This window comes from Rhinoderma darwinii, chromosome 3 (assembly GCF_050947455.1).
Source record: "Rhinoderma darwinii isolate aRhiDar2 chromosome 3, aRhiDar2.hap1, whole genome shotgun sequence".
NCBI lineage: Eukaryota > Metazoa > Chordata > Amphibia > Anura > Rhinodermatidae > Rhinoderma > Rhinoderma darwinii.
Genome location: NC_134689.1, coordinates 211,922,123 through 211,934,260, shown reverse-complemented (window position 1 = coordinate 211,934,260; position 12,138 = coordinate 211,922,123). Strand labels below are relative to the sequence as shown.

The 12,138-nt window shown below is 37.0% G+C and overlaps 1 protein-coding gene across 1 annotated transcript in view; it reads left to right on the top strand.

Annotated features, from left to right (window-relative positions):
• SEMA3C (semaphorin 3C) overlaps positions 1–10,667 on the top strand; it is a 157,031-nt gene extending 146,364 nt beyond the window's left edge. Inside the window, exons 15-18 of the mRNA XM_075857354.1 lie at positions 847–1,004; positions 1,835–1,902; positions 5,843–5,973; positions 9,962–10,667. Of these exons, the coding sequence (XP_075713469.1) occupies positions 847–1,004; positions 1,835–1,902; positions 5,843–5,973; positions 9,962–10,372 (768 nt within the window). The 3' untranslated portion in view covers positions 10,373–10,667. The remainder of the gene's footprint in view (positions 1–846; positions 1,005–1,834; positions 1,903–5,842; positions 5,974–9,961) is intronic.
• Positions 10,668–12,138: the final 1,471 nt, after the last annotated feature.

The window sequence follows — 12,138 nt, the reverse complement described above, 5'->3', positions numbered from 1 at the left end:
TTATCCACTATCATGATGTAAATACACTGTAATACTATTTCTTATACAGCATGCTTAAACATTACTTTGTTTAAAGTTCATTTGTAAAATGTACGTTATTGAATCTGTAATATGGTACACAATTGTGCAGGATTAGAAAATCATCGATGCTTTCTTCCAGAAACCGTGCCATGCCTATCCATTAGTTGTGTGTGGTATTGCAGCTCATGTCTGTTTACGTGAATGGGGCTGTGGAAACCTGTGAACAGGTGTCGCACTGTGTTTGGAATAAAGCAGCCATGTTATTTTTCCTGCGCAAACCCCTTAAAGCAACTAGATGGTCAGCAAAAAACAACAGCGCAATCCGAGTGATGGTTGTCACCATGAAAAACTACAGTTTTCCTGCTTTGGCAGTATGGTGGAAGCGGTTGTTTGAGTCTTATGCTCACATTTGAATGTTTTCCCTCCCCTCTGCTCTGAGTGACCGCTCTAGCGTCTAATCAAGAGACCGCTAGAACTGTCACTCAGAGCAGAGGGGGTACTTGCGATCGTGGCGCCGGGGACATTTAAACGTGGATATCTTGGATGGCCGTCACCACAGGTATGGTAACGCTTCTCTCCCCGTTCTCTATATAGCATTGTCAGCAGTTTTTAGGGGCCAATACTGCTGACAGATTCCCTTTTAAATATGAAAATCTATTTTGAAACAAAAAAAAACAGAATAAATTTTTTTACAATAAAATTCAATACATGTTTCTAATTGAATTAGTCTTGCTTTATGTATTATTCTGTGATATTTATTATATTCTTTATTTTTATTTTCTGAGCATGGGCATAATAGTTTTATTTAAAGTCTTTATTTTACAGCAACAATTGTATGTGAGCTCAGAAGAAGGTGTCACTCAGCTATCTTTGCACCGTTGCCACATTTATGGTCCTGCATGCGCCGACTGCTGCCTGGCCAGGGACCCTTATTGTGCCTGGGATGGAAACTTATGTTCTAAGTTTTACCCATCTGGGAAAAGGTAAGGCATTTGTATTTTATGGCTTAGGTTCAATATGGTTCTACTTTATTCCTATCTAAATTGGAGAAGGTGTGAATTTATATTAAAGATAACATAAAGAGCATTCTTGATGAACAAAAACAGAGATGGCGTTCCTCTAAGGTGATAACGAACTTGGTTGCGAATAAAATCTATAAAAGTGAATCTAGATTGACTCACCTGGTAGAGTTGTGCAAGATCATCGGCACAACTCAACTTAGTTGCGTATGAGGTGTATTCACCCTGGTATCTGCACACTAAGCAAGCCTCCGGAACAGACCCTCGATGTATGGCTCCAGAAATGGAGATTCCACCGTGGTCAGGTAATTCTCAAATGGAAGACGTGGAAAAAAGTACTCCTTGTGTCGGGCGCTCTTGTGTGGATGGTTCAGTGAGTCCACAATCGGATTTTGATAAGTGCAGCACTTGTAATTTATATATTTTAGTATATTCACTGAATAAATAGTTTGTTTTTTTATCAAAGTCCGATTGTGGACTCACTGAACCATCCACACAAGAGTGCCCGACACAAGGAGTACTATTTTCCACGTCTTTCATTTGATAAAGAGCGTTTTGTTAGCAGCTTATAATATACAGGAGTTATCACTGTGACAGTTAACAGACATTATTCTAAAACTATGAAGACACCCAAGTACTTTTCAGACAATTTAAATACCATACAATGGTATGAAATGATATAGTTTAATGAAGGCTAAATGTAACCTTCTGCTAATGTCGTTCTATATATAATTCCATGCGTTTTTCTGAAAAATAATATTTTGGTTTAAATTTGTGCTTTTACTGATTTATAGAAGAAGCAGGAGACAAGATATAAAACATGGAAACCCAGTTACCCAGTGCCGTGGATTTAATCTGAAAGGTATTTTACAGCATCTATCTTTATTTTTATTTTTGTAGTAATAAAGGAGCATCTAGTAGGTTAGTATCCTATAGTGTCTTCTGAATTGCTATTATTAAAACGAGAATATTTTATAATTATGAGTTTTTCTTACTATTTTCACTATTCTATTTGTCGTTAAAACATAATATATCAACATGTAAAAGCCAAATAAAGACTGGACTGCTTTATGCCCATGCAGCCAATCCAGCTTTGTTTATTACAACTATTAATTGCAGTATAATTATCTTGCAGTATATGTGTAATGAACTTTATCTAATATATACAAATTTTAAAAGAATGATTTAAAAGTATTATTTTTATGTGAAAAAAAACTTCCTGTCTTATAAGAATGGAGCCAATAGTGTTTTGTCTAGTAGCCGTAATAGTCCTATGAAGATGATTTCCAGTTATGCAGTGTTTAAATACAGTACAGTATAAGCATAGCTAAGAGGCTATGGGCACCATTGAATCAATTTTTTAATTAAAAAAAACAAATTTGGTTTAATCAAAATTGGGCTTATGAGCATTCAGGAGAGGAGGTAGAGAGATTTGAGACGAGCCGATAGGGAGTTGTCTGACGGATTGATAGGGAACGGCATCACTCAGCTTGCAATGTTTTACAATATATGTAAGCTGTAGATGCTAAATTGTACATAATTTGTAAATCAAAACCAATTACATAAATGTTTTTTTACCCATAATACATGCAATGCAACAAAAAAATAAATGTTTGATCTAAAAGTGATCATAGCATTCAAAAATCTAATCCAACTGACAGCCAATGATGTCACATGCCGCCATATACGATTACATAACCATGTAAGGGCATGTTCACATCACCGTTCGCTTTCCGTTCCGGGGATCCGTCAGAGGTTTCTGTCGGGTGAACCCTGCAACGGAAAGTGAAACCACAGCTTTCGTTTCAGTCACCATTGATATCAATGGTGACGGAAACATCGCCGATGGTTTCCGTTCGTCACTATTCCATCAGATTTCCGTTTTTCCGACGGAATCAATAGCGCAGTCGACTCCGCTATTGATTTCGTCGTTAAAACGGAAGCCTGCCGGAATGGTGACGAACGGAAACCATTAGCGATGTTTCCGTCACCATTGATATAAATGGTGACTGAAACGGAAGCTGTGGTTTCACTTTCCGTTGCGGGGTTCACCAGATGGAAACCTCCGACGGAACCCCGGAACGGAAAGCGAACGGTGATGTGAAGAGGCCCTAAGTTCAATGTAGCTCACTGGTGAATTATAAAAGAAGCTAAAACATAGTTAATCGATCTGTAGTTTACTGATAAGGCAGCATCAATTTGTATTAAGATATTATTCAGTCCCTATTTCGCATTCCTTAAAATACGACCCATATTAAAAACAGCACTTCCTTTCCCTCTAAATGTAAATAATTAAGAATAAAAAAACAAAATAAATTGAAAGTAAGGAGCCCTAGATAGGATAACTATAGCACAGCCTGTTTAATTCTAAGATCTCACAATTGTTTAATATCTGATGCTATGTATCATCCTTCCTAAATAAATAGACTAGAATGAGAATAGAGCCTGGGTACATATAATGTGGCTAAGCAAGATATCCAGCCATTCGTATGATAGCCGCTCTAATGAGCTATGGTGCAGAATGAAAATCTCTCAAATAGCTAACAGAATAATCCAATTTTATAGTAAAGGTGACACACACTAATGGATTTTGGTGCCGATTTTCCGGCTAGTCTCACAGCAGATTGTTTTTACACTATGTGAGAACTCATACAATGACTTTGTTTTAGGGATTTTGCATATATAATTAGATTGTTTGCTTACTAAAATAATAAAACATTACTTCTTTTTTTATGGAAATTAATAATAATGACATGAAGTAGAAAACATATATTATTTTTTTAAATAAAAAACCCCACAATAGAATGGTTCATATACTTTCAATGCAGTAAATGTCTTATCTCAGCAGGCAAAAATGTCTATCCTGTCAATGCCAGAGCAGCAAGATTAGTAATTACAAGTTTATTTTTAACTGTGTTCTAATTTGAGATGTGAGCTGACATGTCACTTGTGTTCTCAGCTTCTTTCCTAACATGTATCTTTTAATATACATTGACGAGACTAGTTTTATATAGGGACACTAAATAAGGCTCTATTCACACGAAAGGGTCAGAGTGTCAGTCGATAAAAATGGCAGTTTTGGTCAGTTTTTTTGCATACGTTTCGGGCCGTGTTTTCGTTTTTAACTGCCGATTTTGACCCGTTTTGCATCAGTTTTTTCCCTGTCCGTTTTAAAAACGGATGAATTTCATTTGCCAATTTTTTTGACACACACTTCCCTCTGTAGATAATGCCATACACTGCCCTCTGTAGCTACTACCACAGCCAACTTATATATATTGCCACAGCTCCCCGGTAGATAATGCCACACACTGCCCTCTGTAGCTACTGCCACAGCCCCCCTGTAGATACTGCCACACACTGCCCTCTGTAGTTACTGTCACAGCCACCCTATAGATATTGCCACAGCTCCCCGGTAGATACTGCCACACACAGCCCTCTGTAGATAATGCCACACACTGCCCTCTGTAGATAATGCCACACACTGCCCTCTGTAGATACTGCCACAGCCCCATGTAGGTAGTGTCACACAGCCCCACTGTAGGTAGTGCCACACAGCCCCCCTGTAGGTAGTGCCACACAGCCCCCTTGTACATAGCACCCTTGTAGATTGCACACCCCCTTCCTGTAGATAGCGCCACTGTAGGGGACCGCTCCAGGAGAAGTCCCTGACGTCACTGTCCATATATGGACAGTGACGTCAGGGACTTCTCCTGAAGCGGAATCCCTGGCCACAGCGGCCTGTGATTCCGTTAGAGAAGTCACTGTCCATATTGTGACGTCAGAGACTTCTCCTGGAACGGAATCAGCGGCCACGGCTTTGACCGGGGATTCCGCTTCAGGAGAAGTCTCTTATGTCACTGTCACTATATGGACAGTGAAGTCAGGGACTTCTCCTGGTGCGGAATCCCCGGCCACAGCTTCGGCAATGCTGTGGCCACGGATTAGGGATTCCGCTCCTACAGGGAGCAAAAAAAATCTCCACCTCACTTGCACTTTGTACTGTGAGGAGGAGAAGAGAGCGAGCGGCAGAAAGCACGGCCGTCACTCGCATCACATCCAAGTGACAGCCATGTTTTACATGGCCCCATAGACTGCTAAGGAACAGCCCAAAATAGGGCATGTTACATTTTTTGACAGCCCTCTTTACTGGGCCATCAAAAAATCGGCCGTGTGAATAGCCCCATTTGGGGTCTATTGTTCCTAATGCGGCCATTTGACGGCCTTTCAAAAAACGTCCGTCACACGGCCAAGAATCACTGTTGTGAGAATAGGGCCATATACACTTCTGGTTAGTCTAGGAACAATAAAATTAGTAGCATCATTTTTAATTATTCATTTTATTTATACATGCAAACTGAATAGTTGTTTTTTTTCATTGTAAAGCAACTACAGAGAACACACTGAATACAGTAGTACAGTCTTCCCAGTGACCACAAGATATTTTCTTTTTTCAGAAGATATAATGTATAAAAATATATGTAGTTCCGCATTTCTAAATCACTGGATTATGTTTCCAATTTACAGAGTGTACCTTTAACTTTCATCACAGTTTAATATTAACTGGTGTTTCATTTATAGTTTTTTCCAGTATAAACTTGATTCACCAATAATTGATGATTTATATACTCAAAACCAGTGGTTTTGTAAGCCTAGGTGGCATAAAAACTATGATGTGGCTTTAGTAAATTTACGTCTATTTCATTTGGCTCAGATATAAGTAGCCAAATATATTATCCGTATTGGAAATATTTGTGTTTTTGGCATGGTTTACAGGTCCTTTTTTTAATCTTTCTTTGCAGAGTATAGGAACACTGAAGAGATTATTCAGTATGGAGTCAGAAATAACACAACTTTTTTGGAATGCATTGCAAAATCTCCACAGGCCTCTGTCAAATGGCTGCTACAGAAAGATAATGACCGAAGGAAAGAGGTGAGTTTTAGTTCTGACCTAATAACTGGGGCAAAAGGCAAAGTATTTGCTTAAATTAGAAGTGCTGCGCTATCCGGTCACCAGAAAATCAAATCTACGCCAGTCAGTTTTCTGGTGTAAATTATAATAAATAAATGTTATACTGCCTTCTAATGCTAAGACCCGCTCAATTTATTTATTTTTCTAAGTGGCAGCGGCAGCATAAAGATAGAAAAGTTGCAAAATTGGTGCGCAAAAAGCTAGTTTTATTATATATTCTGTCTATTATGAAACAAAGCTTGCCTTTGAAAATAGAACTCTGTATAAGAGTGTCTAGCACTAACTAAATTGCGTTACTAAGGAATAGTTTAGTTTGAAGAAACTTTCGTGGAGATACGTTTTTTTCCACAGGCACTTTTCTTTTCTGTGGCTACTGACAGTGCTTCCAGAAAGCTTCTTTCATTTCTCTATAATAAGACATCTTATTTCCACAACGACCATAATGGCCATTATAACTTTTGAACGGCTCGGGTTGAAATTTGGTGGGATTTAATGGGGTCATAAAATCTACCAGTTAGTGGCAAAAAAACACCCCCACCCCCTTGGGGGCGGTGGGGTTAGCGCGGGCAGCAAAGTCTTAAATCGGGGGTCGAGTGGGGGCTCATTTGAAAGCTCTTTTCAATACAAAAACGATTTTGAGATAGGATTTTTTTTCGCTGAGATATTTAACGTTAAAGTTATCATCTTCATTATCGGCTACCGCCGGTGTTAGCATTACCCAAAATGTACCGCGCAGGTAAAATCCTAAATGTGTGTGGGCGCATGTGGGCGCATCTGTGTGTGTGAGCTTGGGAATTTCACATCAAGGTGACTTTAAATTACATATTATTACAATCGGCCTCGGCGATACAAAATGTACTTTGTCTACGATTGTAACATGATTTCACGTGTACACATTTCGGTAATCGCTTGTGAATTTCAGAGATCGCTAATTTGGAGAGGGATTTTCATTTTTGTACATTTCTATTGTCATATGACAAAATGCATTCGACCAAAACGGAAATTATCACTTTATTGACGATGAGAGGGTATGGCGAAGAAAAAATAAGATCCTATCGAAAAGTAGCGGCTTTATTCAATGCCACTTATCCTATCCGTGATCCAATTTCATTGTCAACTGTTAAAAGAACTGTTCATCATTTCAAAATAACCGATTCAATTAAAGATGCACCAAGATCCGGAAGACCCAAACATGCTAGTAATTATGAAAAAGCTTTAGATGTTCTGCTCACTGTACATGATAATCCTCATACATCTGTCTCGAGTGGAGCACAAAAAGCGACTATCGAAATGTGTACACATGAAATCGTTACAATCGTAGGCAAGGTCCATTTTCTATCGCCGAGGCCGATTGTAATAATACGTCATTTAAAGTCACCTTGATGTGACATTCCCAAGCACACACACGCGCCCACACGCATTATTTAATGTTAAATATCTCAGTGAAAAAATATCCTATCTCAAAATCGTTTGCAGCATCGTTTTTGTATTGAAAAGAGCTTTCAAGTGAGCCCTCACTCAACCACCCCGTGCCATTTAAGATTTTGCTGCCCCCGCCCACCCCACCACCCCCAAGGGGGTGGGGGTGTTTTGTTTTTTTTGCCGTTAACTGGTAGATTTTATGACTCCATTAAATCCCACCAAATTTCAACCCTCGAGCCGTTCAAAAGTTATGAGGGTGTTCCGGAACTTTTGGTGGGCAGTGTGTGTGTGTGTGTGTGTGTGTGTGTGTGTGTGTGTGTGTGTATATATGTATATATATATATATATATATATATATATATATATATATATATATTCTATTCTTTTTTTGTAGAACAGAACACCCTTTTAGCACAAACATGTAAAATCTGCAAAATCACATCTCATTGGTAGATTCTTTTTTTTTATGCATGAATTTAACATGTATACACACAGGAACAAAAGTTGTATTTTCATGATTCAAAGCTACTTTTTCAGGCTTTTTATTTGTGATGAGTGCTTTGTTTTAGTTGAGAATGGGACCTCTGCACTCAACAAGCCTAGAAATTGTTCAACTCCTATAATTTTTCACTTCCCAGAAAAGTAGTTCCTCTTATGTGTATGTCAGTAACTCTTTACAATTTGGAACTGTTAACCTATACAGGATGACCCAGATCAACAGCTGTGCTTTGCTTCTAGACAATACCAGCATCATTGTCTGGAAATGATTCTTGCCATTGCCAAGAAGCAAATGTTGCTTGGGCTTATTTTACAGCAAAAAATATTTCCAAGTATGTTGCGATCTTTGGAGTGAATGTTAAGATTAAGAACTTTTCAGAATCAGATATAATCCATAATGAAGCGGATCATGTTAGTACTTTACTTCATACAATAGAGCCCTTGTATGAAGTAGACAGAAATGCATAAAAATCTGACACATGTATGGTTAATGCTAGAATCCTTACACTTATGTCAGCAGTCTTATATTGAACTGCAATCGTATTTTCCATTACCACATACAGTACACACATTTCCAATTTATAGCGTTGTATTATGTGTTATTTAAAATTGATTATGAAGTAAAATTATTAACTTATGAAACAAAAGTGTGTTATTGGGTGTTACATTTATTAATTTGTTTTTTTAGAAACATAAACATACTAATGTGTGGTCTCGATATTACAGCTGTTTTGGTTTTCATTCTGTCACAAACCTCACTATGTATAAACGTTTTTATGGGGATATGTAGATGTAGATATATGAAATAAGTTGCTTACCCCAAAAGAACAAGTAGGCATTTCCTGGGAGTACAGAAAATGTTCTGCTGTTCTTTCATGGTAAAACCGTTTGAAAACAATGCTTTAGGGAGTCTGAAGAACAATAGTAATTCTTAAAGGCATTTTCACACATGAAATAATAATAATAAATAATCTTTAGTTACACAGCGCCAACATATTCTGAAACACTACAAACATTTTTCAAATATCCACAGGATAGATGATAAATGTTAGATCACTGGAGGCTCAACCCCTAGGTCTCTCGGGAGCACCAAGTCCCACACGACTATGGTGAGGAAGAGTTTGACAAATGCGTGCTGCCGCTCTATTAAAACTCCCTTTAATACATTTTTGAAAAGCATATGCTATTGGACTAAAAAAACAATAATTGAATACAGTTTTCTTGTACAATAACTGTTACTGCAACATTTTAATTTTGTATCCATTGCAAAGTTTTCTTGCATGGACCAATATAGCACTACTTTATTGACATAATTGTCACTTGTGTTAGGCTAATGTTATGCCTCATGTCCTAAAAGTTAGATAACTGTTAATCAGATCTGGAGGCCTCTCTCAGGCCCGCAGCTGCTATGGAAACCCATCCCATCTCTCTGTCAAGCTCCTTAGATGTCGCGGTTGCTAGATGCAGCGTCTAAGGCCGCGATCAGAGGTTACAGTGGGAGCCTGGCTGTCAAGTCTAATTTTTTTTTACGATTATCTGAGGATAAATAAATTTAAGTAATAGAAGTGTTTATACCCGAGTAAAAAGTACCTACATGTAATCTCATGTTTTAGCTAATCGTCTTATAATCAGAAAGTAAAAACATTAATTTAGAAAAAAAATGCCCAATATTATAGTAAGACTAAGAGAATTTTAAAGCATTCTCTAAAAAATAACGATAAGCACATTACTGTATTCACCAACAGGAATCACTCAGCGGGAAATACTCATTCGGGTTATTATTTGAGAGATTGACCCAGAATCACCCTTTGGAAACAAATCCTTTTTCTATCTTTATATTAAATAACTTTTAATCAAGACGGAAACAAGTACATGCACGAGGTCAACATAGTATTGCAATAATGGAAAACCAAATGGAGCGTATCTTATATGTTTACCTTCACTTTATAAAAGTATATACCCAGTTTGTTTATATGCTTAAGTTACCAAAATGTTTTTTCTTATATCTTGACTTACGTTTCTTTCACAGGTGAAGCTGAATGAAAGGATCATTTCTACTGGTCAAGGACTCCTTATCCGGTCTGTTCAGGACACTGACCAAGGATTGTATCACTGCATAGCAATTGAAAACACATTTAAACAAACGGTAGCAAAAATCAATTTGAAAATCTTAGACCCAGAGCTTGTGACTTTTATGACTGACAAATCTCAGTGGATCTGGGCTAGCACATTGAGTGGACTACAGTTTCACCCCAAGGAGCTCACTGGATCATTCAGCCACTCCGAGATGCAGATAATTAACCAATACTGCAAAGAGAGTAGGCAGAAAAAAACCCCAGTCCCAGAAATTCCCAAGCACAAAGGAGATTATAGCAAGTTAAAACTTCTTATGAATACCAGGAAAAGCAGGAACCGAAGAAATCAGTTGCCTGGGTCTTAAGGATTTGCTCCTTTTCTAATTACAGTTATGAGTTGTGTTACGAGTCACATAGGTGCGAACAATACGAAAAAAAAATAAAACCTAATTGGCTGATTGAACCATTACATCAAGTGAACCTATGATACTGAAGTTCTTCTTTTGTAACCGCAACTAAATGTTCAAGCAATTTTTGCATGTCCCACCAATATCGAACCGGTTGGTCATAGATGCCTTCATGTAACCTTGGTGGGTTTTTTTTATGTGTTAGCATACATGAGTCAAATATGTTATTATTAAACCTTATTTATTAGATTTCTATTCTGACAGTAATTAAGATGAACATAACCGATGAGGTTCTGTGTTGTAAAAAAACACTCACTGAATCTATTTATACTTCTGACTGTAGAAATGTAGAACGTAGTAAATTTAATGGAGTGCTCCAGGAACGTGTCTTAATACATCATGTTACTGAGGACGTATGAATCCACTGTACTTTTGACACTGTCAGGGTATCATACCATACAATACTGGTGAGAGATAGCAATGGAGTGTTTTAGGCCTCTTGTATGTATCTGGATACCTGCCCACCTGTCAATGAATTGACCTAGTTTATAAATGTTGTAGCCCATAGAAGTTTATGAGTAAGAAGGAAATGAGAATGGAATATAAATCAATGTTGGTAAAGCATGAAGATAGTTAGAAAGAAAGGAAAGTGTTGAGGATTAATGTAAGGGGATTCTAATGGGCCTTCATTTCAAAGGAATGCGTAAATGTTAAGGTTTGTTTTAAAACAATTGTTTCATTATTAAAAAGGGAAAATCGGAAGTTGTAAAAACATACTAAAAGTTTAGGGAAGTTCCTCAGAATCTTGTTTTTTATATATATTTTTTTATTAGTATTATTTAAGGGGCAGAAGCTGAGTCTGCTGTGCATGTGTCCTTGCTGAAGACCTCAAATTTAATGATATTATTTTAGTACATTGTTTAAATCAAACAGCAAATGAGTAAGATAAATGTAAAGATGATGGCAAGATATAAAAATAACAAATTTGGATTTTCAAATAGACTAATCTATATGAAATTCCAAATGTGGCGTTTTTATATTTTGCAGTATTTTAACACTTATTTAAAACTGTACATTGAAACTTAGTTACTGTAACTTAAAAATAAACATGTTAGATGTTAACTTTGCTTACAAAGTACAATTTTAAAGAAACGTACTTAGATACGAACTTTTGTTTCCATCGTTAAGGCCTCTTTCACATGATGATATTTGAGATATCTATTAGTACCATACTGGAAGGATAATGTTAATCAATACCTTTCCACATCATATTTGCATTTCGTAATACAGAGCATACTATTTTGTAATATTTATTATGGCTGTATTCTCCCCATAGAAGTCAACAGAAACTGAAAATATGAATCGGTAACATGGATCCATATTTTACATCAATATTATGTTGATATTTGACCCATGTTTGTATCTACATTATTGAAGAATATAAGGATAAAAATACAGATACAAATATGGATAAATGAAACAACATGGATGTTAAGAAAAATATCTAGACACAAATATCTTTGATAAAAAATATATTGATGGTCGTTTCTTAAAGGGAGACTACGGCCATAACTAATCTTTCCCATGTGTATCATTACGCTATTCCATGTCTCAGTCTCTCACCTGTTATTTTTCTTGCTGCTTCTATCTCTATATATCAGACTGGGATAGTTGCTTAGCAGTAGTGTGACTCTGTCTCGATATCCTGCTTTCTCTACTTGATA